The sequence below is a fragment of the Aspergillus melleus genome (genome assembly GCF_016097325.1).
Source record: "Aspergillus melleus strain CBS 546.65 chromosome Unknown contig7, whole genome shotgun sequence".
NCBI classification, from domain to species: domain Eukaryota; kingdom Fungi; phylum Ascomycota; class Eurotiomycetes; order Eurotiales; family Aspergillaceae; genus Aspergillus; species Aspergillus melleus.
In genome coordinates this window covers 3289899-3316910 of record NW_025763376.1, presented here as the reverse complement: position 1 = coordinate 3316910, position 27012 = coordinate 3289899, and the positions used below count along the sequence as shown (strand labels likewise).

At 51.2% G+C, this 27012-nt stretch overlaps 9 protein-coding genes across 9 annotated transcripts; 4 read left to right on the top strand and 5 right to left on the bottom strand.

Annotated features, from left to right (window-relative positions):
- Positions 1-5322: 5322 nt before the first annotated feature.
- On the top strand, positions 5323-6159 carry LDX57_012103 (uncharacterized protein; the record flags this gene model as incomplete). The annotated part of the gene is made up of 1 exon (XM_046093836.1): positions 5323-6159. One exon carries the CDS (start codon positions 5323-5325, stop codon positions 6157-6159), a length of 837 nt encoding a protein of 278 aa, XP_045949814.1.
- Positions 6160-7115: 956 nt separating this feature from the next.
- Positions 7116-7652, bottom strand: LDX57_012102 (uncharacterized protein; the record flags this gene model as incomplete). Its single annotated transcript, XM_046093835.1, has 1 exon — positions 7116-7652. The coding sequence occupies one exon, from the start codon at positions 7650-7652 to the stop codon at positions 7116-7118; it is 537 nt and encodes a 178-aa protein (XP_045949813.1).
- Positions 7653-8492: 840 nt separating this feature from the next.
- Positions 8493-9942, top strand: LDX57_012101 (uncharacterized protein; the record flags this gene model as incomplete). Its single annotated transcript, XM_046093834.1, has 4 exons — positions 8493-9426; positions 9479-9578; positions 9635-9842; positions 9885-9942. The coding sequence occupies exons 1-4, from the start codon at positions 8929-8931 to the stop codon at positions 9940-9942; spliced, it is 864 nt and encodes a 287-aa protein (XP_045949812.1). The 5' UTR covers positions 8493-8928.
- Positions 9943-10589: 647 nt separating this feature from the next.
- On the top strand, positions 10590-11335 carry LDX57_012100 (uncharacterized protein; the record flags this gene model as incomplete). The annotated part of the gene is made up of 3 exons (XM_046093833.1): positions 10590-10662; positions 10711-10943; positions 11027-11335. 3 exons carry the CDS (start codon positions 10590-10592, stop codon positions 11333-11335), a joined length of 615 nt encoding a protein of 204 aa, XP_045949811.1.
- Positions 11336-11803: 468 nt separating this feature from the next.
- On the bottom strand, positions 11804-12433 carry LDX57_012099 (uncharacterized protein; the record flags this gene model as incomplete). The annotated part of the gene is made up of 2 exons (XM_046093832.1): positions 11804-11932; positions 11981-12433. 2 exons carry the CDS (start codon positions 12431-12433, stop codon positions 11804-11806), a joined length of 582 nt encoding a protein of 193 aa, XP_045949810.1.
- A 461-nt stretch (positions 12434-12894) lies between these two features.
- LDX57_012098 (uncharacterized protein) lies at positions 12895-13161 on the bottom strand (the record flags this gene model as incomplete). Its single annotated transcript, XM_046093831.1, has 1 exon — positions 12895-13161. One exon carries the CDS (start codon positions 13159-13161, stop codon positions 12895-12897), a length of 267 nt encoding a protein of 88 aa, XP_045949809.1.
- A 470-nt stretch (positions 13162-13631) lies between these two features.
- Positions 13632-14072, top strand: LDX57_012097 (uncharacterized protein; the record flags this gene model as incomplete). Its single annotated transcript, XM_046093830.1, has 2 exons — positions 13632-13643; positions 13692-14072. 2 exons carry the CDS (start codon positions 13632-13634, stop codon positions 14070-14072), a joined length of 393 nt encoding a protein of 130 aa, XP_045949808.1.
- A 390-nt stretch (positions 14073-14462) lies between these two features.
- Positions 14463-16792, bottom strand: LDX57_012096 (uncharacterized protein; the record flags this gene model as incomplete). The annotated part of the gene is made up of 3 exons (XM_046093829.1): positions 14463-16004; positions 16061-16395; positions 16510-16792. 3 exons carry the CDS (start codon positions 16790-16792, stop codon positions 14463-14465), a joined length of 2160 nt encoding a protein of 719 aa, XP_045949807.1.
- A 1543-nt stretch (positions 16793-18335) lies between these two features.
- LDX57_012095 (patatin-like phospholipase family protein) lies at positions 18336-21329 on the bottom strand (the record flags this gene model as incomplete). Its single annotated transcript, XM_046093828.1, has 5 exons — positions 18336-19077; positions 19145-19159; positions 19228-19627; positions 19711-20256; positions 20327-21329. 5 exons carry the CDS (start codon positions 21327-21329, stop codon positions 18336-18338), a joined length of 2706 nt encoding a protein of 901 aa, XP_045949806.1.
- Positions 21330-27012: the final 5683 nt, after the last annotated feature.

Here is a 27012-nt window from a genome sequence, read left to right as displayed (position 1 = left end):
AGTCCTCCTTCTCTGGGGATTCTCGAGCCATCTAGTGTGAGATTTCCGCTTCGATTTGATTATTCGTATCAACCGAAAGCCCCATTCAGCCTGTTACAATAATGCAATTTGTTGCTGCTTATTCGGCGGAGTCAAGGTAATGCGAGGCCGGTTGGCATGCATTGCGCATTGTGCTTTCTGTCGTTGGCTCCCTGAGTGTTGCAGGTCGTCTTTTATCGGGATCAAACCGGTCACGGGCAAGATTAGACGTTCGCCTTGGGATTGTATCTCATTTGGAGGTTCGTCACGCGATTGGGGCCGAAAGCGATATCTCCAGAGGCTGACGGTTGCCCGGCGTGCCTTCCTACCCCATTCACCGATTGATATGTGGCGGGGACAGCTCGAGGTACACCGTTGCTCCTGCTCCATGTGCGCGCAGCCCACGTTTCGAACGAATGACGACTCGAGATCGGTGCAGCTGACTTACGTAGCTATCGTAAACCCTGTCTAGCGCAGCACAGTTTTAATTGAATCGTGTTTTCTTATCTATGGCAAGGAAACCTAGGTCATGAAAAGTACGCATGCCCAACCCAACGGGGCACTCACTGCCTTTGTACCACCTCACCTCAGCAAACCACCAGAGACACATGTCGACCACGGACATCAACTTCGAACCTTGAAACGAAGGCATTCGCATGGCAAGATGCCCAAAAGGCCTCGAGACAGAATGATACTTCCATCAGATGGAAAGGTGGAAGAGCAAACGATAAGAGAGGGCCGAGCAAACCACCGAGCGTATTATTTTGTGGCTGAGGGGCAATCCAGTCCATGAATGAAGAAACGCTGGGCAACCATTGATCACAGCACAGTATAGCCACCTGTTTGACTATGTAGGCAAAAGCGGTCAGGAGCTGGTAAATATACTAAGAAGCAAGGGATTTCCACTAGAATAGCATTTATGGGATGGTAGGGGGAATGTCAACGCTTGGCAATGGGGCGCTTGGGTGGGCAAATACCACGGGTAACCGACTAAACGGTGTCGCCAAAAAGCCATCTCCAGTACAGAATCGTGGTTACTCACTGCTCTTGCCGCGGGGTATTATGAAGACTTATCGATACTGTGCCCTAAATGCCCACACCCAGAATGAGGTCATTCTTCAGGATCCGATCATCATTCGGGCGCGGATGAGGCAAACGGCTCTTCCACCGATTCTCCGCACCCGGGATTGTTCCAGGGCATCACGTAGTCTCTCAACTGCTTCCAGAACACGGCAGTTTTGACCGCACTTATTTTTGGTATCCGCGTTAATTATGTATAGCGATACGTAGAGGTGTTGGCTGATACTATGAGGGAAGCTGGATTTTTGCGGTCACCTAGACCCATTTCAACTTCCACGACCTGGGTGAACGCCGCCTCAGAAACGCCCACCAGAATTGTAATGGGAGGCTAGTTGGAAGCTTTAAAAGGGCCTCTCTTCAGATGATACCCTTTTAAGGTGGTTGCTCGTTGTTTAAGGCATCCAACGATCCGCATTCCCTGTTCTTGGTAATAGGAATATTGATAATTATCCAAAGGGTGAAGAGCCCCTATGCTGATAAGAGTAGTCAACCGACAAACATGACGATGAAGCCTTATATATCCATATTCTACATTCCGTAAATCGCAGTTGAAGGGGTAGGCCATAAAACTTTAGCCCCACACAGTATGTACTAAAGGACTGATTAGGCTCAGATATTGGGAGCATGGACCTGGGATTGGACTAGTTATAGTAGATTCTGTCTTCGTCCTAGTATTGGCGAAAAGGCAAGTATTTACTTTCTGGCATAGGCTAAATGTATCTCAGATAGCCTTCCAGGACCGCAAGTGTTAAATAAATGTGTCGGTTTTCACAGCCGAGAAACATCGTTCCTCCGGAGAAACCCTTCAAAGAGAAAATGTGAAATACAATATTATCAGTTCCCGATGAGGAGACAGAGGCTAAACTCATTCACATAATATTAAGTTGGTAAGTTGGTGTGGGCTTTCGAATACGGAGTAGCAATTGTCAGGGAAACAAAGCCAATTTATCGTAGACCTTGGTTAGAAGTGAAAAATATAACGCCACGACGTGTACTGCGCAATGAATATTAAGTTATATAGCAATGAGAGCCTTATTTCTATGTGCCCGAATATTATTCTTCTAATTGTTAGACCCAGTTGCTTACAGTGGTTTACCAATAGTTGGATGCTGCACTTTATGTTAATGCCTCCTGCATATCATTTTTCCCATGTGCCGTGTTGATTCAATTCTAGCTCCCTGCATGTATGTGTTGGTGTATATTGGTCCCAAGCGATTCAGGCGTACACAGAGAGTGAAGGCTTGAAAAACCAAATGCAAATAAAGGAAACTCTAGCGAGGGTGTAGGTACCCACTCAATTCTCTGATTTGACCTCAGTTATTATAAGCGGTAAGCCCTGACATGAAGACGCCGTCAGGTTAAGTCAGTTCAGCCTCGACCTTCAGCTATTCTAGAGTGGACCCATTTGAGGTGGTTCGACGCTCCAGCAGTGTCCCTCACCGGGCCCATGTCCAACCATCGGTGATATGGCTCCACGTCGATGTCCATGAGTCGGAGCTCATCGGTCATCTTTGGCTGAACGATCGCCCTCACCTGGTCGCGGATAGTCTGCCGAGCACACACTGCAGACGAGCGATTAGTTAGTATGGCTTGAACGGAAGCAACTAACATGGGCTCGATCGTCATACCGCCTACTAGCATACTTCCTCGACGCATACAAAGGTGTTCGCTTATAGTGTTTTCCACGTCCACAGACCCCCGACTGAATCGCACCCTCGAACCGGGGCTGCGAGAGGATTCATTTTTGCGATTTTGCCGGTAGTAAAGGAAGAATTGAAGGATCTGTCATTGTCAACATGTGCAGAGCAGCCTGCGCCGCGGTTGGGTTACCTTGAATTCTTGACGATCAAGGTCAAGCAAATGTTGCATGTTCACCCAACGACGATTGTCTGGACACCGTTAGCACAATTCCCCATGTGCAGAGAGAGACAACGCGCTCGCGTTGTTGCGAAAGCCAAGTACCTAAGTCCTCCATTTGCCAGACAACGATGAGCTTCCGTACCATGGCACGGTGTTGCTCACTCGCTAGGACAAGCTCCTGGATGAGAGAAAATACGCGCGCGATGCCGATATCCTCTACGACAAGTAGCACAATCCCGAAGCGGGTGAGATCGGGCGGTCTCCCGTACGGGCCCAAAACGAGTGCATTCTGTCGAACGTTGTGGAGACTTTTAGCCCGATAAAGGGTAGCATTGAGTGTCGAAGACTGCGGGCGGGCGAGCACGTGCAGGGTACGTCGACTCGTGGCAGCGGTCAAGGCACCCGCCCCGCCCAATGTTTTCCCTTTACTGGCAGTGCACGCCGCGGCGTCGTGGTCTTCCAATGGCTCGGCATGCCCCCGTCCTTTCCTCTTTTTGGCGCCGTACACCGATATGTTATCATCAACCAATGTCTGCGGTTCACTCCATGTGCCTTCCTGATCAGTAGGGCGCCCAGATGCATCATCCTGTGCCGATGTCTCGCGCTGATCGGACAAGTATAATAATTGAGGGCCCAGTGCCCCGGAGTCTCCAAGGCCAGGCGTATCATCCCAGGATGAGATATAAAAAAGGAACAGTTGACTTGCGGCCCGCAGACCTGCATGCGGGAGCCAGATGTATACATATTGACCAGTCTCAACCTTCCATCGAGATGGAACGGTAATATCTATATGCAGGAGCTCATGACAGGGAGAAATAACCACGGAAGGCCACGAGCGTCTCCAGCGTCTCATTAGGGGCCTTATCAGGGCGGTCGCAGTCAGCGCAGTCCATATTGCCACCGCAGCCACCAGGTACCAGAAGCATTTTGATCGGTACATCCAGACATGGAACGACAGTGAGGCAAGTGCGGTCGACCCCAAAAGGTAGTGGCACTTCATCGCCAGCTGCGGATGGCGACGAGTGATCGCATGCAGCGTCACCGGAAAGATCAATACTATGGCACATGCGGCCTGATTTAGATTAGACGGAGTGATGTCTGTTTGGAAATTGGGTCATGGGATATCTAAAGTGGATGGGGGCTTACCACTCACCATGAATGGAACGTAATGCCGTCGGATTGCCTGCACTGGTTTGTCATCACTCCGGATCGCGATAGCTCCATGGAGGATGGAGTGGATTATGACTGCACGGCCGATCCATCGATGCATCCATGATACGGTCGACCACTTGACACCAAGAAGATGGGCGGGGAGTCCGAAGGTCAACCCCGTCCATAGTGGAACAAGGTTCATGACCGCGATGTTGGCAGCCCGTCGGTGGACAACCATCCAAGATCGAGACCGTACAACCAATGGCAGGATATTCACCGTGAGCAGGAAAGCGACAATCAGCCCCTCTTGGATTGTGGCCATGTCAAGTTGATAAAATGGCCTCGGCAGAGGGGAGCCTAAAAGTCGGTGCAGGTGCATGACAGGCTGTCGGAAAATGCAACGGCAAGACCGGTAGGCAAGGCGCCAGCCAAGCCAACTTCCCAAGATGATTACGGCGCATATCCCATACCAGTCGGTCTGCGATATTCGAACAATACGGTCGTATAAGAGGGATGTCGCTGGCGGCATCCTGTAGGTAGGAAGATAGCTATGGGGAGGGAAGTGTTTATGTACGGCATTTGATGTCTTCTGAAGTCTTCACTTAAATATTAACAGAGACGAAACTAGTATCATTAGCAAGTCACGCCGGCCATATTACACGATGATTCAGATGTAGGTTAGCGACAGGTAGCCCAGATGTGCAAATACTGAGGGGTGTGCTCCCATATGTGGGTACAATGACCTTCATGAAAAGAATAACTAAACAACAATACCTAGAGGTACTGTTCCTGGGCTCCGCAACTGCAATATGCCCCAGCTTCCAGTTTGGATTAAGAGCCCTAAATTCTCGGCCATTTGCCAGGTTCCCTACATTATCCCTACTAGAGCTGCCTCGGGTACTCTAGGTGCTGTGCTAGTGGTCAAAGCAATATGTAATGGTTTTTCACTTACCCCCTCCGTGGGTCGAGTTTCGACAAAATGCGGGCCGAAGATATCTACTCTGCTAGTCTAGCAAGATAATGATCGCCTTACTGACTACACCCAGGAAATGGGGGGCTATTCTACTGCGCCTTTCCGTGCAAGGGCTGATCAGGTCTCCTTTTTGGCACCTGGGGAGACCGGCACGTCCGGTATACCGTAGCCTGATCCTGATAAATTGAGCATGGCTTGTCATGATATGTTCAAACCCATGCTTGCAACTGCCCGGGCCCATGGACGGCTCACGCGGCGACCAATACCTCGTCAAGGGAGTTCCGTACAGCGCATATGCAGACCGTCCGGAATCTAGCGTCATGGGCAGGAATTATGAAATGTCGGTTCAAATACTCAAGAATACTTTACTGGATGACGGCCATTCGCAGGCATTAGTTCTTTACCACGACCCAACGACATCCTCTGTGAGCTTCACAGCCGAGTCCAGAGACAATGCTCAGACGGATCAATTTCGTCAACGGCCAGCAGCTGGCGGTCAAAACAGTCCCACCGGCTGCTGGACTCCCTCTATCAGTGAAAAAACAGTGGGGCCGACGAGCAACCCCCCGTTCACCCCTGGAGACGACATGACGAGCAATGAGCATATGAGGCGCTCCATGGACCACTTGATGGCCGAACTGTTGCATCTAGTATCTACTAGCCAAGCAAATATAGGATCATTGTCCAAAGGCGGCAACAAGCACGGGCGGCGTGCCCGACGCACGGCTCGGTTGAGAGAGGACGGTGGTTGTGCGATCGCGAGATCCACGGCAGCCCGGTTGTACGATCGGGCACGTCAGGCTGGCATTGCTTTTTTTCAACGACAGCTCCAAGCAATTCAACGCTGTCTGGACGAGGAAGCCGCGATGGCGCATGGAGTGATTGACGATACCACGCTCCTGCGTGCAATTGCGCAGAGGCATCCGAGCTTTACCAAGCCGATCCGGGTGATTGGCCTACTCCAGCGACATCTACCTCATGATTTTCGATGGTCAACGGTCTTGAAGGATCGTCGAGCGTTGGTGCATGCTGTCTTGAGGATGGCGAGGAATTGGTTATCTCGGGACTATTCTTAGGGTGACAGACAATGAGTTCGCTGCAGACCAAGTCAATTGTGTAGTTTTCTTTTTCTTTTTCTTTTCCTTTCTTTTCTTTCTTTCTTTTTTTTTTTTTTTTGCGCGCGAGCAGACGTTATAAATATTAGGCAATTTGTATAGATCATGTAAAATCTCGTGTTACTTAATTTGATCCGGTGCTGCCGTGACGTGCCTGGGCAGCCACAGAGCCACTCCCGCCCATGCAGCTGTTGCCCTGATAGGGTAAGAAGACGAGAAGGCGATCAGGAAGCCTCTCATTGCACTGTGGTTCGCTCCATAACTGTTCTCCAGTACAGTGGAATGGAAATGTCAGGGCAGTTCTGAGCGCTACCAGCTTTACCCGGATGGCCAGATTGACTACGCTGGGTTCACCGGTGATCGGTCCATGGCCTCTTTGCCCTTCTTCCTCAGAACACAAGGCCATCAACCCGCGTATACAGGGGATGTTGGTCAAAATCTGGGCACTAGGTGGCCTTATCCCTGCACCACCGAGCCGCAGCTATGGATGGCAGCGGAGCGGGTTGGGCGTCGGCCATGGCGACGATATCATCATCGCCAGCAGACCACCGCTGTTGTGCAGCCCGCAACTAGCCCCGCAGGTATTATACGGTCGTGGACGATTTCCCCACCGACCATTGGGGCGAAAGGGAGGGGCTTTACCGTCAATTGAGGATATAGACGCTCATCTCGAGGGCCCCAGGAGCACCTCAGGCAGATATCTACTACGCTCCTAAACGCCTTGGCTGGAAAACGGCTACGTGGGGTGGACAATTGGTGGGAAGTAGAAGAGCGTCGCATCCCATGACATACGGTATAGTCTGTCCATAGATCAAGATAAGACGGCGCTACATATGGAAACGCCGGGCCTGCTACTGTATACTTGGAAACCCATTTCATACATGACCAAGTAGCACCTAATGAAGTGTTGCCCGCCCCTAGACCCACCTCACGGAAGGGCCTCCGATTCGAGGAACATTCCATTGTCTTTTCCATTCAAACTCCGCACGTGCTTCCCGCTCGAGCGCTTGCTGCAGGGCGCTGCGAAGCCGCTGGTTTGCTCGTCGAACGCGCGCGTTGCCCTCCGGGCTGGTCTCTGGCTCGAACTCGTATTGCAAAATCAGCTCTTGAGATACATCGACGGCGACCGCGGACAAGTCCTCCAGGATTTCCAGGCAGGTTTCAAAGAAGCGATTCTCGTGATCCTGACATTGCCACTGTCGCTTCTTTTCAACAATGGTCTCCGGCAACGAGAGTCGCCGGTTGTCTTTGGCACACTGCAACCGTGCCCGGGTGGTTTCCAGCGCGATGGTGGATCCGCGAGCCAGGTATATTTGGTGATCGAGCGGTTGAATGTCAGGCAGATCATGCGGGGTTGGACTAGCCGATGGCTGCGCAAGCTTCGGTGTATGGGGTGTTCGGCTGTAAATACTAGACGCATCATCGTCGGCACTACATGGCCCATGCAGCGACATTATGACGCAGAATCATTGACCGAGCTACTCGAATATTCCCCTACATCGGTTCTACCTACGGAATGAGAACAGAGGCGCTCTATTTATTCTTTCCACTCTCATCAACCGGTGCGTGCTTGCGCCCGGGGCCGGTGCAAGGCTTCCTATCCTATTTACAAAGGTGAGGACTGTTTAATATTGCTGCCTTCAATGACAGCAGTTTCAACACGGGCGCCTTTGCGAATGCAGCAAGCAGGCAACAAACAATTGCTCGAGCTCCTATACGACCAGCAGATTTGTGTACCGTAGCATCCACAATTATGCGTGGCTGATCGGCCACATGAAGCCAGTCTAGCACAGCCCAGGAAATAACTACCGTATAATAAACACAACGGGATGGCAATGAGGCGTACGTTCGACGATTCCAACCAGATACTTGGATTCATCGCCTTTGTTTGCTTGGCCGATTTTCCACCGTCAGGCAAGGCGGGCACTTAGCACGTGGCTGTTACTGCTCTGCACGAAGACCGAGACAAGGCGATGTGGACTGTATTGAGTTTGGTGTGGGCAATTGCCTTAGCTGTGGGATCTGTCTGCCTCATACTGTGACGCTTTGACTAAATGACTGTAGGTGTCGGGCTTTGCTATCCACCGGGGGAATGAAGCAGGGAGTGCATTGGTATGCGCGAGGTCATGGACGCTTCTGGAATAGTCAACGTTGTATTACTGACGAGGTCCAAGGAGAGCCGGCCCATCTCATCCCACAGCGGTCAACCCGACACTGGCAACCCTTCTGCGGGGCACGGTATGTGACGCCCCGGTCAACCCTGTACTTGTCGCTAAGACGCGATCTAGAAGGATCTACGATGTTTCTAAACCGAAGGCGAATACATCATTCGCATCGACACCGAGCCCGGTGTCTGTAGAGCAAGACCCATAATGTGTCTCCAGATGGCCCGCTCAGATGACAGCCGACTATTGTATTGACCGCCGAATCTGACGAACGAGCCAACATGCAAGTAACCAGGGTCTATTGCTGGATTTCACCGAGATGGGCAATACCGCTTTGATGAGAACTGCCACGGCCCACATAGAAAACGCGAGGGGGTGTCAAAGGGAAGGTCTGGCCAAATTCCTCTTATCGAGTAGTTTAAAACAAATATCACATGCCTTGACGAGCTCTCGGTTCCCGGGTACGACAAAGTCCATGCGATGAGGCACGTCGGTATAAGAACCAGACATTATTGCTACCTGTGGCCCATTGACCTCGTCCGCCGATTAATGTGCGCTGGGAGCCATGTCCAGCCGTAGACGTGAGGCCGCGGGCCGCACAATGTGGTTTGAGAGCGAGGAACCAACACCTGTCCAAACACCGGAGGTGCGCACAAACGTCGATCCCGACACGGCATTGGTCGAGCCCACCAACAACTTCGGATCGAAGGCGTCCTCGTGCGAGCCCACATACACCCCTCGTGGAATTCCGACGAGAAGCCCATGGCAGACATACGAACCTTGTGCTCTCATCATCTGGGAACGCATGGTTCTGGCCCGGCATCGACAACGTAAAGCAGAATTTGTTCATATTCAGGATGGTGGCACGGAACGACCAATCGTAAGTTCTTGGGTCCAAACACTAGATCAAAACGCCCACCGCAGCTTCCGCCGGCTTGTGGATGTCATGCAGCATCACCAGCGTTACTTTTTGATATGGGAGCCAATCGAATTTTCCGTCAGTGAGGTTCTGGCATCAACGTGCGAGATCTCGGAGAGTGAGATAGTGCAGATTATCAGGCCCGTACGTATGAGCCTCTATCTTCAGAGTGAAGCGATTGACGCAGATTCGATAGGTCCTGGAGGGTATTGCGTTCCTTCACAACCAGGGCAGGGTCCTGCAGAGCCTGACACCTCGAGACATACTCATAACTGCAAGCGGCGAAGTCAAGGTCGGTAGGCTGGCCCGGCATGATTCAAGGCTGCAACGTACTCACGTTGACAAAACATAGCCGGCGTGGAGCACAGCCGCGAGTGCGACACTTCCCCATCTGATGCAGCAGCCTCGCAACTGGCTCCACTCGTGACGATTGCCACGGAATTGATGAAGAAGAATAGGGCCGCTTTCCCCTGGAGTTCGCATGCACAGAATTTCTCGACAATGGCGATTGACAACCCGTTCGTGAATCCTGTGGACGCACTGTTAAGTGTAGGTTGCCCGTACGTTTCAGTCGCCATGCCGCAAGCATGCTAATTTCCCAGCATTCTTTTCTTCGGCCTTCAACGGGCGAAGAAGGGCTTCAGGTTCTCATCAGTGTAGTCAACAAAACCGCTTATCACGCAGTCATACCTCTGCGTGACTCTGGGCATCGCGTACGGGATCGAAATGGTGCTACAGGGGGATGAGACTAACCGCAATGCTCAGTTGAGATCATCCCGGGAGAATAATTTGTGCGAATGGCTCTCCTCCGGTCACAATAGTCCGCCGCGGCGGTGAAAATGGCATTTGTTGAGCGCAGGATCCGCATCATCGATCTTGTTTATCTGATCGGTGCTTGTGTGCTTATCAATAACGGTCGTTATGTCTTGTTTAAGCATGGCAAACAAGTTCATTTCAGTAACATGTACCTTACACGCTTTATCAATTATATATCATAAATACATATCTTTATTTTATTTCAACGTGATTTATGATCCACCGAAGTCGATTCGAGTTTTTTTTTTCTCGCCGGCTCAAAGTTATAAGTGGTCAAGCGGAACCCCAAATGCACATGGCCAAGAACGCGTTCAGCAAACCCGGCAATTGTGGCCTCCTCTCTGTTGCGTATACAGGCCGCCATCTCATATTTATGGACCCCCAGTTCCGTGGTTGCTACCCCATCATCCACCTTTTATTCTCTACCGTGTGCAGACCGATGGTTTTCATCCGTCCTTGGTTTGCGCACGAAGGGCTTGTATACATCCCACATGGCTCAATCGAGTAATAAAAAGCGTGCTCTGAGGCGACAGTGGTGCCGCGAGGCATTGTCCAGGCATATCCGTACCACCCCTAGAGCCCCCAGATCCTGCCGTACACTGATAGACCTAGATAACCGGCTCGGCTTGCGGATCGACCCGAACGAAGTTCGCTTGCAGCCAGCTCCACAGGACGGGTACGTCTGGTCCGTTACCGACTCCAAGGCGCATCTTTTGGAGACGCCCCTGAGCAATGGAACCGTTGGTCTCTATGAGGAGATATGCCGTGCGCTTGGACATTCGCTCGAAGCCGTCCGTCCGGCAGTTCTGCAAGCGGACCACGATGATCTGGAATTAAATGAGAATGTAAGACGTCTAATGACGATAGCCGTCTCTACCCGTGGCATATGTCACACAGTATTTCAAGGCTGATGGAAATGATTGGACAGACCGAAAATGAACCGACCTCGACGCCTGAAGACGATTCCTTTACCGCGATTATTCAACGGTTGGAGCAGGAGAATCAGCAACTCGATGACGAGAACAAGCGTCTTCGTGATCGTATGCAAGCATGCCTACACCGGTCGCGAGCCTTTGAAAAAAAAACCTGGCATATGCAGAGGCAGGTCAAGCGCCAAAAAGAGTATATAGGCGAGCTTGAAGAAGAGATAGCCAGAACGAGAGATAGCATCCGTGAAGCTGCCAAGGTACTAGAAAGGGGGGCCAAGGGGCGAGAACCTGGGGCCTATGCAGTATAGTATTGATATTGTATTCATGGAGTTCAAGTCCTAAATTATGCTTGGCCACTGGTCATAACGCAGCGGGCAAGGCTCCCCGGTGCGATCCGGAAGGGTAACTAGACATTGTTCACCTCTTTAATATTGTAACTGGCAATCTTGTTCGCTATAGAGACACACAGCACTAAGTTGTCTGCTCCTCCCGCCTCCTTTAAGAAGGAGTGCTGTAGAATTGTAAGCAAGACGCAGCAAGGTGAGTCAACGTGCCAACGTACCTCCAGCAACTCGTTCAGGCGCTTAGTCGTCAGATCTCGAAGGAACTCTTTCGCCAGCGAGCTCCAGATAGGCCTACTCCCCTCCTGATCCATCAGATCGGCCACGATAGCGGCCAGAGCAGTCAGTTTCAACGTGTCGCAGTTCATCTCCGATGGCTGGATCTGGCAGCTGTGTTCCGCACCCGCTGGTAGACTGGGTTAGATGCTCGGATCGTTACCCGGTTTGGGGGCACGAAGACGTACCAACCCGCACAATCCCATCTTTGTTTAGCAGGATCGCTTTCGAGTCCAGCTTGGCGAGTGCTCTTCCTTTTTCGCGAAGGAACACGATTCGCTGGAGTATCTGCCTCCGTCCGTCAGTGTGACATTTTCCCTACGCCATGGCACATACCGGTAATATAATCTGCGCCAGCTGTGGCTCATTGATGGGCGCCCGGGCGTCTAAAATTTCTCTCACCGACAGCTCGACCGGCTCCCACACCAAGAACAGTCGGTTCTCGTAGTAATAGGCCTCGAGTAATTTGAGAAAGCTCTCGTGGGACAGTCGCTCCACTGTTTGTATGAGATATCGCGTACCAGGCCTGTCAATAGAAAGACGCTCAATGTGGACGATTTTTGATTGGTGCTCTCGATGATGGGCCAGCGCGGCATAGCGACCGCAAAAAACCACTGCTCTCTGTTTGTATACGGTCCATGGGTCCTGTTCGTGGCAACCGTCATCACAGGCAGCTGAGTCCGACTTCTGCCTTTTTGTGGGGTTCAATGTTGCCTCGGGAAGGTCCCTTTTCCCTGCCGCCGGTGTGCCGACAGACTGGTACCAGATAGTTCGATGGCGATTGTTCATGGTTTGACTGGAAGAATGACATGTCTTTCAAGAGCGAAGGTGTACTTGATCCTATTTGTATGTGGTTTACCAGCACGTCGAGAATGCCTATGCGGGCAACCCTCAATTCGGGCTCGGACTGGAGTGCATGCTCGGCCCACTGGGTTGACACTGCAATCAGAATACTAGGTAGATTGAGTGGGTGTGCAATCAGTATGCTATCTACACCTTATTTCACCGCGAAAGCCTGCCCTGCCGCCTCAGGCCAGCACAAACCCCCCCTCCTGCCCACCATTCTGGTGGATGACTGCGTCTGCAGAATCACATCATCCGTTCCACGTTCTCCTGCCTCGTGCATTATCCTGGTCGCATATCTCATACTAGCCTCCTTTCGGTGGAAGTGATGCGCATCTATGGCTGGTCAATTCACCCGACACAATTTCCTCTTGTCAACCAACCAGCCTACATGATCAAGTTCCGGCTCAGTAGAACTCTTCCCGGTCTATACGTGCCCTTCTCTCCTTTGCGCGCAGGGCCGCGACAGTGTCACGGAGGCCAATCGCGATGATAGCGGCCTGCTCCAGATCGCCGGGACCGGTGGATTCGTCAAAGCATAGTTTCAGAAGGTCGTCGGAATCGGACTGGATCCTTTCTTGTAAGTCTTTCAAAAGCAGATAACAAACCCGGTAGTAAGCATTGAGGCATTGCTGTCGACCCATTGCCTTGACCAATCGTACAATTTCATCCATCTTGGGGAAAAGTAGAGTTCCGGCTTGCTCTCCTGTACCTTGGCCGTGATATAACCACTGAAACCCTAAGAACGGCGTGTTGTCCTGGTATGAGTTTTGTATGAAGGGAATCCCGCGATTTAAGGTGCCGTTAATGCTGCATGCGCCTACAGCTGAAAGGCACGCGGGGTATCTTGTTGACGGCCCAACTGATATAATTTTCAAAAGTGCGTATGTTTTTTGACCAGCCCCGGGCGATTGCAATGGTATCTCCAAGCCCTCAACTTAGATTTCCACCCAGAGCATTTGAGAGTTTCGACGGCAAGACCGATAGTGATTCCACACGGTGGCTCTTGGCCGAGGTAGCTAGCCATACAGAGGCTACTTAAACAGCTCATTCCAACATTCATGTGCACGGAACCTTTCTTTCGGAAGTATTCCCTACATCGAACCCACTCCTACGCCTTACCATACTGTGCCTAATTTCAGGTATGGACATATCTGTAAGTATTGCCTTCCATCGCCTACTATGAACCCGCTAATCGGAGAAGGATGTGCTCCGGACCATCGCCGAACTGAGCAGTCGGGCTGCTCGAGCCGATCGTGACCAGCAGAGGCGGAACTACGATCATCGCTCCACACGAGAGGCGTTGAAGCAAACCACGGCCGACCTCGAGGAAATGGCCAAGCTGGCAGATGTTCTTTACGAGACGAGCCATCGGATGGGCACCGTGATCGACTACCTGCTGAAGGAGCGCGGCGTGAATGGCCAAGAATCGGACTCTTTCGAAATGATGTTGAGTCACGTACTCAACGGGCTAGAGGACCAAGGGGAGGAAGGGAGGCCACGTCTTGGTGATGACAGCGGGCAACAACGTCCGCAGATGGCTCAAGCCACGGGATCTGGCTCTGGTCCGAGAGAGGCTGCGTGAAGAAAAGGGGAGTCCTCGATAGGAAGCCAAATTAGTCGAGTAAGGTTGGCTGGCTGTAACTCCGCCATCTCCAACACCTGTGCGCAAGGAGCAATAAGTATATATTCCAACCATTCAACCCTTACCCTTGTATATCGAGGGGAATTGTACGATGGGTAGGATGTGAAATAGAAACTTGCCTGTATCAAGCAACGAATGGTAAGCAGTAAATGGTACATGCCCATTGGCGTTCGAGGCTGCCACATCAGCCTACAAAGTTGACGTTCGTCGGATTTACCCAAATCACGACCGATGTGCTATCAAGCGCACGTTCACCTCGCGTTGGAAATATTGCACAGAAACAGGAACGTACTCCAATTGGACAGCACTGACTGCAATCATATTCCGCTACTATCCCTCCGCTATATTGATCGTTGGCATAGCCGTAGTAGATACAATCCAGTGCCCATCTGCTTGCCTATCAACCCACGCGGCGACCTCTGCCAGTTTACTTTCCAGCTCGGACGCAGTCAGCTCCCTGATATGTCTTTTGAACGAGTTTCCCTTTGTCGCTGTGGCTTCTTGCAGTATTTGCTGGTCCAGTCGGGCCGTTAGAGTTTGGTCCGGACGTTGTTGGTGCCAGGTGTGGACCTGCTCGCGAAGAATCGTTCGATTTTCTGGAACATAAAACACAAATTCCGGTCCCAATCCATTGAGGAACGATTCGATTGGGCTGATGCCCCCCTGTAAGAAGGAGTCGTTCGATCCTGCTGGCTCTTGTAATAAAAACGTCTTCGTCTGCCGTCCCGGAATCTCCACGTCCACCCTCAAATTCCACCCTGGCATCTGGAAGGATTCCAGTCCAAACAGCCCGCTCACCTGAAAGGCGTTGGACCAGCTAGAAGGGCTGCGTATGTCCGGTAGCATATCCGCGATGCTGGGAGACACTGAAGGATCCCCGGAGGTGCCTTGATCGGGCATTGTATGGTCGGGCGTCCCGGCTCCATCGGATGCCAGCGCATCGCCCCAGGGGCTCTCAGCGGCCTGGCTATGTGCAACATTGCCATGGAGGTAACCGAAAAAGGCCTGGAACTGCGATCGCCGTACAAACTCTGCCGTGATGTGCGGGCTATCCCAGCGCTCCCACAACCGGTCTTTTTCCAGGGCGAACCGGTCGGCATCAACCGTGTCAACATACGGGACTCCGCGCCGTCGGGCAACGGGTTCATCGCAGCCCGGGTTCAGGTTCGGCACCGCGTCGCGTGACTGTGGCGTCGGCAGGGACACGGCTTGCGGGACTAGATCGGGCCGGCTGGGGACGGTGAACCCTTCTTGTTCGGCAAGCCAGAAAAAGTGGCGCAACACCGTCGTTCGGCTGATCCATGTTGGTTCATTTCCGGTATGCAGCGAGTCGGGCAACCGCTCCGGCTTCCGTGGCTGACGCAGGCGGCGTGCGGTTCCCGCTATTTCCAAGCCATATTGGAAGCAGAACCGCCAAAGCTCCTGCAGGCCCTGCCGAGTTTGCTGGGTGAGAGCCTCCAGAGACTGGCTTGTGCCGGCCGGACGTTGCCCGGCTAGTGCCTCATCGATCGTGACTTTGCCCGTCGATCCCGGCTCCCGCAGGCAGAGAAGCGTCTGCATCGCCTTGCGCGCCACGCCCAGATAAAGAAGATCCTGGAAGAACGTGCGTAGGCTGGGAATCGGGGTGTCGATCGACTGCAGCCGAGCCCAGATGGCCTCTCGTGTCTCGTGGAGGGAGATCGATGGGAACAATGTCCGGTCGGTCATCATTTGTTTTTCCAGGAACGCCTTATCCTGCTGCGAGATCTGGGGAACGCGCGATGGAATCGCGCGAACGGTGTGGGCGTCCGCAGCGCCAGCCAGCGTGGCATCGCCGCCGAGGATTTGATCACCCCACATGCTGCGGATCCGTTCCAGATAGAATAGGATGGGCTGTACCGTCTCTGATTTCAGCAGCGGTATTATTGAACGAGCACGGGCCCACATACCTCATCGCAGTGCAGAGAAACCATGGTGTGGAGCACCCCGAGATACATGCAAGCCCACAGGCCCGGGATGGGAAGAAGGGCATCAAAGGCCCGAGGAAGGGTTGGATGTTTAAAGAATGCGGCGACATATCGATGCTTCCTACTCCTCGGGTCGTGCTGCAGAATAGCCCACCACGCCGCGGCCGCGTGTTCATCGCGGGGCGAGCCGAGATGCCCTTCATATAACCGAAGCCGCTGATAGATTAACCCATGAGGGGGCTGACGCTCGTTCGGAAAGTGCTCCCGTAGGGAACGCACGAGGTGGGTGTGAAGCCAAGGTTCGATGGTTGGCTGACCTAGGGCAAAAAAACCGCATTCCACTTACTACTAGTACGTACAACGAAGCTACAGCCATGCGCCAGGGAGGCGGGAAACGGGTGCTTCAGACCAGCGATGCAGGGGGAACTTACCTGGATCCTCCACGTATACATCAACTACCCACCACCGACTCGGTCCGGATAGCATCTTTCGTGCCGCTGCGACAATGCTTTCGTGCCCCTGGGCGCGGAGTGACATATTCAGAGGCACAGCCAATTCCGGGAGCAGCTCGTCTTCGCTATCATGCATTTTGATGCTACGGCCCCAGTCGGCCGCATCGACCAGCACCGGCACATGGTAATCCCGGTTGATGCGAAGACAGCCTTGCAACTCAAGGATCCGCTCGAGCCGGACGGTATTGCGGCCGTCATCCATCAGGCGGCTGAACCCCTTCTCAAACCCAAGGCAATCTAGACGGACTCGGGCGCTTCAACGAAATCGTTCCTTCCGGTAGGCTTCCAGAGCCTTTTCCTTCGATTCGACTTGAGCCTGGCGTGTTAGGTACATGCTGCCTGTACCTGGTCCCAGGAATCATCGCGACCAGGACAGGAATATTTATGGCATCCAAGGCGGGCTGGCTCCGTGCTCTAGGGCTTTCGATCTATCGCGACTGTCCATCATCGTCCCATGAATTTGATGGCGGTAGTCTGTATACTGGCGCCAATGTCGAAGCGAGACTAGCATATTGAAGCTTCGGCATCTGTGAAGGTGATGGGAATGATGAAACGTGAGGGGCCCATATCAGGGGTGATGCTCTGTGTGCTCGCTCCCCCGGAGAGAGTTGAGGGACTGTGGGCATCCAGATTGGCATTATCGGTATGGGAGGAAGAAAACTGATTGTGAGCGAGATGGAGATATCTCTGCATTGCCCTAATGCCCGCCATGGCCGAGGCAACAGCAACGTGCATCGGGCAACGTGGTGAAGATCCATTAGTGCGCTACAGGACAGTTGGAGCAAGTGTAACTAGCCTGTGGCCCAGAATGTAGTAGAATCTGTGAAGCTGTTCGCCTAATACCCAGGCAGATGCTCATCGATGTTTTTTTGTTCTTTTATTTTCTCCTCTGTTCCTTTTGCACTACCATCGGTCGTAGTCGTCGCCCATAGATTCGGTCGGCATAGAATCGTTATAAAAGAGAAGGTTTCAACACCGATTCCATCCACCGCCCACTCCTATGCTTGGCGACATGACGTCTACCGGATCTAGTGAATCGGACGGCGAAAACGCAGAAACCTGGCCTTATTCAGCATCGAGCACCGCCGTTTCATCGGAAGACAGCGACGACCGCGATTTTGTGGTTTCTGATTCTGAGTCGCTCTCGTTCCGCGACAGTAGGGCTAGCTCGCCAGGTAGGAGCGTGCCTCGATCTACTTGCGATAACGACGATGCCGACCCGAAGCCAGTATATCCCCATCAACTCTGATCGTGTGCTTCCCGTCACTAAAGAAGATGCTAGTGTCTCCCCACCGGGCCCCTGATACCTATCAAAGTGATCGCGAAACGGTCAGCGGGTTGTGATGGTCACCACTCCGCCCAATATCTCGTGTTGTGGTATTCTTGGGAAGCTGCCGGCGATGCTTTGGCTGCAATCGAGAATCTGCAGCGAAACAATATCTGAATACCATGGCTGGGAATCGGCCCAGATCAATAAATATATATATATATATATAACTGTTTCTTTCAGAGTTTCGCCAGTGTAGACTAATCATGCTTGATTCTATCCTCATACACTACGTAAGCAACCACTATCTTAGGGACAATCTGCTATCCACAACATAATTAATGTAGCGCCGACATTTGGCCGTGTAGGTATATCAGTATATTATATCATTGGCCATCGAATGAAGGCTATGCAATCTCTTGTGGCCAGGCTGCCAGCCGATGTCTGCCCACCGACGGATGATCCGGTGACATCCCCGCTATAAACGCCGTTTCTTGCGCTCTGGAGGCGGTGCCTGGAATTGCACAACCCGCTTGGTCCCTCTCGCGCAATAGCACCTTCGCCGAGGTGGCCATCGGTCGGTTTGGTGGTCGGACCGACCAAAGACCGCGTCGGCTTGATGCTGGTGGAGGAACTCTTCGGCGCCCGGGAACTCCACCAGCACCCGCTCCATGATCCGTCGTGCCTGCCGTCGCGCGCACAGGATGGACCCCCGGCAATAGTACTGACCCCGAATGAGGGTAGGAGCCTCGTCTAGTTCAAAGAAAAAACACGTAGCCAACACCGCTCGGACCAGCTCGTCTGGTACTCGGTACGACCGGCTCGTCAGCGCCGCCAGTTGTCCGACATCGTCCAGCCGGGGCAAGTTGCCGTCCAGGGCATCGTCCAGCCGGAACGTACGAAACCGCATGGCGTGTGGAACATGGTGCAGGCCTTCCTTGTAGGCTGCGATCCCGTCCATACACGGGGACGAGCAGTACGCCCGCCACAGACGAAGAGGGGCCGTGTCGTGGAGGCTACGGCCGGCGTGGCTGGGGGAGGCGTTCGAGTCCGCCGTCGATGGGATGTAGTCTGTTCCGACGGACACGAGTAGATCATGCGTCCGGGCCGACGGCCAGACCCGGCGACATTCGGCCTGCGCAATTCCATGGGGGTTATTGGCGCGGATTCCCCCGTCCTGGAAGGGGCCGAGCCCTGGGAGAAGTTTGGAGCGGAAGAACCTAAGGCCGAAGTGAGCACGCTAAACCAGTCAACGAAAGAGCGGGAGGTAGATCATAGGGATCATACCCGGGAGCCGCCACGCTACATCCGAGACTTGGCACCCATCGTTAGCCTATGACGCGTCCGAGGAACAGGATGAAGCCACTCACACGTCCGACAATAAGGGATTCTGAGTCCCATCTTGACGCATCATGACCTGATATCCTGAATCGATGCCCATCCGCCCCACACCATGATAGTCGGGGAAGACCACAGGCTTGCCGTCAGATGTCCGGCTAACGACAATTGCGAGACGATGGCCCCCGGCCGATGTCGTCCCTGCGTCAAATACCCGACGAGTTGGCCCGCAAACAGTCCGAATTGTTTGATCCAGCGCGTCTGCGTCGTACAGGCTATCGTTGTAAAGGCCTATGATGACTCTCAGCCAGGGCCATCTACCCAGCGGGATACCCGAGGTCGGAAACACCTTCCGTGCAAAGCCAGGGAACTTCCGGTAGGCATCTGCGGCGGAGACACTGTTGTGCACGATGTCCGTTCCGATGAAGGCGCCTGGCGTGAGTTAATCGATAGTCGGTCACCACTTGGCGACACGACCGCCGTAGCGGCGCTGGTGATCTCCGGGGCTGACCTACCTACGCTGACGCCGGCCGTCAGATCAGGAATGTCGGATAGTACGATGCTGCCCGCGAGTCGTCTCTCCAGCTCTTGCAGGAGGCCGAGGGTGATGATGCCACGGATCTCGCCTCCATCCAGTGCGAGCACGACGGGCCGCTTGGTCGGTGGTAACTGCCGAACCGTGCGTTCGACCACACCCTGACACAGGGGACACTGCGAGAGATCTTGGTGATATTCGGCTCCGCGGGTCGGCCGTCCAAAGATGACCACGCAGGTATCGCAGAGCGCATGTCGACAGGGTAGCTGGTGTTCCGCGGGTCGGCCGAGACAGAACAGGCACATCGTGGGCAACGTGAGGTCGGGCCACTGTGCGCCGAAGCACCTCAGTGCCTCTTTCCGGATTGTGAGCGAGGTTTTCAGGGGGCCCATGTGGGCGAAACTGTCGATGAACGCATCCCGAATAGCGTCACCATGTTGGGCCCAGTCTGGGCCTTCGCCCAGTTTCGGTGCTGTCAGCCAAAGATCCCGATACAAACTATCACAGACGTGCTGGGGTCGGAAGCCTAGATGCGTCAGTGTCCGCGTTCGGCACTATCAGCCGCTGAGACAGGCACGATGGTCAGATGCACTTACGATGCATCCCTGGAGGATAGGCGTCCATCAAAAGAGCCGACGCTACAAACTGACGGAGGTCGTGGATCGGGCACCCGATCTTGCACGCCTCCCCGAGCAAGTCTGCGAGCCCATCGTGGAACGCAAAGGGCACCGGCAGTCGTTCCCGAGCGAGGGAGAGACAATTGGTTCGGGCAGCCGGGTGCAGAAGACTTTGTACCAGGCACCTATGCCACATGAACTTGAGATGGACGGCGGAGAAGAGCAGGCCCTGCTGTATGCGTTCTGCCCGGCTGTCCTGGAGTCCGTCTAGCAGGAGACGCTGCAGTGGGGCATAGAGGGCAGAGGGCGACAACTGATGACGATCGCGCAGGTCCAGGACCGATATTGTCGGCCGTTGCTCGCCCGCAACGTCTGAACCGGGCAACCCCGCCTCCACCGGGTCGGCGTTGTAGATAGCGGTTGGGACCGTCAGGATCAATATGACTCGCACCAGGCTTGGTGTGTCCGAGGGGCTGGCGTGGTTGTCTCCATGGGTTGCCGCCAACCAGCTGGTCAGGGCCTTCAGCTCGTTCTCTCCGTCCGCAAAGAAACACGCTACGTGCGTCCACGGAAACACCAGTCTCGTGAGGAGGTGGTCTTTGATGTCACACGGCGTTTCGAATCCGCCTTGCCGAACTGGGTACCGTCGAGAACGGTCGGCGGATGGCGCTATGGTGGACCCGTCAATCGTCGGTGTGCGGGCGAAACTGCTCTCGGTGAACCACACTGGATGCTCGGTATTGGCGGTCGTGGTACTGAGATGCAACCGGACCAGACCAGCTGGTCCTCGGCGGGTAACATTGTTCTGGGGAAAGAGCGCACGCAGGGCTGCCACCCGACTGTCATTGCCCAGGAACGAGAGGACGAACGGGTACTGTGTGGCGGGATGGCTCATGCTCTGCACGATGTCATCCATCCGGCCCGTATCGACCAGGGACCAGCTCGTTGCGTCGTCGTGTGAGAGGTCTAACCATGCTGCCATGGTAGTCCTGTGGTGGCCAGCTGTGCCCATTCCGTCTCCTGGCTTCGGTTTATATACTCGTAGTGAAGACAGATCAAATACACACCGTCTTGGTCGGATGATCAGGTTTCAATGGCTATAAACTGATGGCACCCACCAAATGTAGGGGCTGGCACGGGGATCAGCCGTGAAAGGCCATCAGTTGCCGTCAACCCTCATTTTCCCAGGGCGGATAATGCCTGTGATAGGTTGACTAGCGCTTCAGTGCAGTCAATGAGTCACGCAGGCAAGAGAAGATATTCCAGATTGAATCTGGACCCCCCATCGGCAGGCGAGTCTATTCTCTCCCCTCTGCTGTTTTTTGCTGCGCATTCGCACGGTCATCTTTTGGACCACGAACATGGGTCCGTTTGTTGCCGGGGTCCGTTTGTTGCCGGTCATGTATGGATGAATACCCCCCGGATCAGCCAGACCGTTCAGCCAGACCGATTAACCAGCCCTACTGCAGGACACACTCCTAGCAGCCTAGTGAGGTAAGGAACACCATATGTATATGCCCTCCGAGGCCAGCCCACGATGCAAAGGCAGAATGTTTTTCACACCCTGCTGCGAACCGCTGCCACACCGAAATGAGTTCCATCAACAAGGCTCTTCATCGCGATGGTGCGATCCTCGTCTCGATCCACCTGGTTGGGCTTTCCTACTTCCTTTTCTTCCTCGTTTCCTTCTTGCTTTGGCATTTCCCAACGTCGCCAGGCACTATTGTCCAAACACAAGCTGTGACTCTGTACAGTAGCGGCGTCATACTTTGGTGCCTATGCAGCTTGGCCCACCGAGTCAGAGGGACGCTCTACGGGAGCCAGGCCGTATCCTGGCTAAAACTCGAGCAGGCCGGCACCCTATTCCTGATCTATACCACGACCGTTCCATTGGTGATCTTGTCATCTGACCAACACGGCTACCTCCGTCTCGCATACACACACACTTTATTAACGCCCGGCGGCTAAGCCGAAAGGGCAACTATCACTGATCTATTATACATGTCCAAATAGATATGCCTTTTCTCCTTGAAGCCCATGCATGATCACACTCAATTTATGTCATATCAGCTGTCATTATTGTCGCTAGTCCTTGTGGATTAGTAGTTTTGTTGATAGACTAGCTTGAAGACACTTTTTCAAGTGTTCAACATTCTATTCTCGGCAATTGAAGCGCGTCTACCGCCTCTGGCACAAAATAATTATTGTAGATTAGTTTGAAGAGAATATCATTAGTGTTAATTGGAATGATTAAACAACTTTGAATCGACCCGTGGCGATTGCAAACCGTATTGAGACTCGTATCGCTTCCAAATTCAACAATCAGTCCTGATCATCAGAAGAAGTTTTTCCGCTTAAAAAGAAAGATATGTTTTCTCGGTGAATATGGGTACATTGCAGCATTTCTGTCCGTTGTAGGATCCACTTCCGACATTAAAAAAAGAAGTACTTAACTGTTTCACTTGCTTGTCCACATGCACACTGATCCGTCTGCAATACATTGATTTGATAGAGATATCCATTTAATCTTGCCATACCAGTTCGGAATTGAGTCAACACGCTCGCTTCTTTTCACAATAACCGATCATACAACTGCCGGATGTGTTTGCCTGAAAGTGTTGCATCCATTCATTTCACATATCTTTCTACGTTCTCTGGCAGATCATTGCTGAACACTGCTTGAGATCGTGCAATATTCAGTGTTGTCGACTTTATTCTAGAGAACTGTTCTTGCAGGATCGCATCTTTTTGAATTGCAACTCTGGCCTGTTCTTTGACCAGACCTAGCAGCTTGTTATTTTTATAAATGAAAATCCAACAAATATTGATCTGATTTCTTTTTCTCTGTAATCTTCTCATCAACTTGTACAATTGAAAGACAAATTTCTGGTCCAACTATTGTCGAGGATTTCTTAATGCCAGAATCGCCGCTTTGTTGCTCGTAAACAGTATAATTCTATAAGCTTTCAATCTCATTACCATGTTCAATGCGTGTGCCATTGCTGTTAACTCCGCAAAAAATGGACTTCGCTCTACTCTTGCATCCAATGTGACAGAAAAGATCTTCAGTTTCGATTTCCGATATCGAAATGACTACTTCTCGATCGCCATCCCAAATCCTACCACTTCGTTCCGTGCCGAATTGTTGATAACGATCTATATTGATCTATTTAATTCGATTTATAATTCCGGAATTGCCTGAACAACAATCTGCACGCGTGTTTTTCATGATACTAATGTAAACGAATAAATGATTTCGAGTGTTTTCATCTCAATATTCTTCAATGCGTCCGCTACCTGATACAACGGTGAACAATAAAATCTCCTGAATTTCCTAATTCGAGCTGTATTTCTGCGGAAAGGATTGATTTCTGATAAGATATAAATGTCCGTTCATATTTTCACGGCCCGTCTCCAAAAACGCTGTTGTACAGTGACAATGTGAGCTTCTGCCTCTACTACACTAATCACAACCGTAAAAAACGTTCCTACAATGGCCTGCGCTCCTATTCTTTGAACTCGATTGATCGATCTGATGGCCTTGTCCTTGCACGCGTGTATTCAAACATTAGACACGTAATCTACAATCGGGACTACCGTCAATGTGAAGAGCTGCCGCGCTATTGTGGAGAATAAATCTCAAAATTGTCGCAACTCCATTGCCGCTTCCAGACCTTTGAATGCCGCCCTCACGATATGTTCCTTATACTTGAATCTCGTGTCCATCAGGATCCCCAGGATCTTGACATGGTCTTTGAACTCAACAATTTGTCCCTTGATAATGAACGAATCTTAATCCAATTTGTGCGCTTTAAAAGCAAAATGTATGATAACTGTTTTATCTGCTTCAAAAATCGCTCCGCTCCTCTTTTCCCAATCGAATACTTCACTAATAATTATTTCAATTCCTTCCCGGTTACTCCGTGCAGTTGATTCAATCACCCATGCGATAAAATCGTCCACAAAAACGATCACTCCGTCCTGACTATCGATCTGTCGTTGAACAAAATCTGCATTGAAGAAGAGGAACAAGATCAAAAACAAAGACGAATCTTATGACAATCCAGCCTGTGACAGACTCTAAATCTCAAACAACTGCCCATTGATTTGGATATTTGCTGTTCGTTCCGAACAAAACGCCTCAACCCACCAAAACAAGATCTCCGGTATGTTTCAAACTTTCATTTTCTAAATCAATCGTTCTTTACACATTCCGTTGTATGCTCCTTTAACATCAAAATTGATCAAGCTTAACATCCGTCGGCCGTGCCATGCCGTATAAATTTGCTTTTGCAAAAACACGAGTGCTTGTTCCGCGGATTGTTGCTTTCGAGCCCCGAAATAACTGGTCAGGAACAACCCATGCGTCTTCATCGCGTGTGAGATCTTTTCTGCGACGACTGATTCCAGGATCTTTTTTAATGTCGCTAAGAATGAGATCGGCCTCCATGTCTTGACAATTGCATAATTCTCTTTATTCAACTTTTTGAACGATATAATCTTCGCGTGTTTTTACTGTCTTGACAACGTGCCTTCTTCTAGCGAGACTTGGAATAGATCAAAGATTTTGTGCTTGATTGCGGGCCATGTCATCTTCCAAACTATCATTGGTAGGCCATCTTCGCCAAACGCCTTTCACAATTTCACCGCCAGCAATTGTCGTTCTATTTTCTTCATCGTGATAATAAACATTTCCATCGGCGTTCTTTATAATTTAATTTTTTCATCATCAATATTGTCCGACAGAAACAGAAAGAATTTAGCCAACAGTTCTTTCGCCTGTTCCTTATGATCGGTGATGATGGTCCCATCTGCTCTAAAGAACTGCGGAATCTTCTCGAATGCTGCATTTTCTCTCGATTTCAGATATTTAACGACTTTCCAAATATTATCATTGTCTGCAAAAAATTCATTCCAATGCTTTTTTTTCTGTTTTCGGATAACGTCATGATACTGTTTTGCCGCACCTTGGGCCATCTTTTCTAGATATGATACCTTTTGCCCTGCCCGTTACTCAGAACAGGCGCAATTTCGCCAATAAATATATATTTGACGGAGCTGTGTCAGATCAGTTGTCCACCATTGTTTCGCATGTGACGACGCTTTTGCTTTTAATGTCAAGATATACACTACTTCCGAGACCGCAGACATCAGTTGATCGATTTTCTACTGCACTGTGCCTTCCGACGGAGTGACAACTAAAGTACTCATGATTCTGACATTAATCTCTTTCCATGACGCGTTCTTTAGTAAAAGCCGTTCCTGATGCTTTGAAATCAATCACAAAATATCAAATACAATTTCAATGACGCAATGATCCGAGCCGTGATCTGTTTCATATATTGCATATCTAGTTACAAAATCTGTCAAATTTTCCGAAGCCAGAACAAGATCGATTGTGAACTCGCAGTTTTTATTCTGTCCTTTACCATGCCATGTCTTTATGCCTCGTTTGAATAAACTGCTGAGAGAATATTCATTCATGAGATTAATGATGGAATCCGTTTCACCTTGTCTTGTCAACGACACATTGTTTCCTTCTCAAAATTGATCATGACAATTGAAATCTCTCACAATCATGAACTCCATCACGATGCCCGTGTCTCGCCGTACTTTCGTGATCGCTTTTTTTAGATGATCACATACGTCGTCCAGTGCTAAGACCTCCCCTTCCTCTACATAGATTGATGTCATAAAGATCAGTCGCCCGGGAAACCGGATGATTACTGTTGTTAAGTCTGAAAATTCTATCGTTATTTGCTCCGTCTCTATATCTTTATTGATCCAAAACATGCTTCGGATCGCCCATCTGCTTTTCCTCCAAATAAAAGGCACCATCTTTGTTCATTTGTGATGTCCCATCGGAATAATTAAGAGCCAGCCTTGAATTCTCCTCGCTTGGGATTCCTGAATCGCTAACGCCACTGCGTTCTAGGTTTCTTCGTCATTTATTAAGCTCTCGTGCACGGCACTCTGCTTCCTCACATTCAGTTGAATTATTCGAAGAGTTTTATTCATGACGTGATGGATAGAATCTTTCACAGTTTTTGTTGTACAATTTATGAAAACCTCCGCATGGAATGCACTTTAGAATTATTTGATCGCAGTCATTGTGGCAATAACCTTCCACAGCGCATTTTGCACATTTCTGAACATTCTTGCACTAGAATACTTTATGCCCAATTTTCTGACAGTTGTAGCATTATATCAATCGTGATCGATATTCGAAGACTTTAATCACACCAGATTTTTCTCCGATGTGAAAGAATCCGTCGGTTAGAAACCTTTGTGCATCAGTGTCTTTCGTGAGGTACACAACCATCGATCCATAGGCTTTGGCATTCTCTTTTTTGCTGAATCATGCGATCTTGGCAACAATGGTTTCATTCTTCTCGTTAAAGACTGCAACAGCCCCGACTCGGACTTCATAATTTTTATCCAACACTACGATTCTGTTGACGCTGTCAACCTTGATCGAATAAAATTCGTTTTAAAACACCCAGGCTCTCTCCCCGATCTTTGCTTCCATCACTTTCTTGATCAGTTGATGTTCAGCTTCATCGCGGCACGCTATTCTTATTCAGTTTATGTTTTTTGAATCCACCGTGACAGCGCGACAGCGCCAGTGCATGTGATTTTCCATCGTTCGGATCTCTATTTCAACC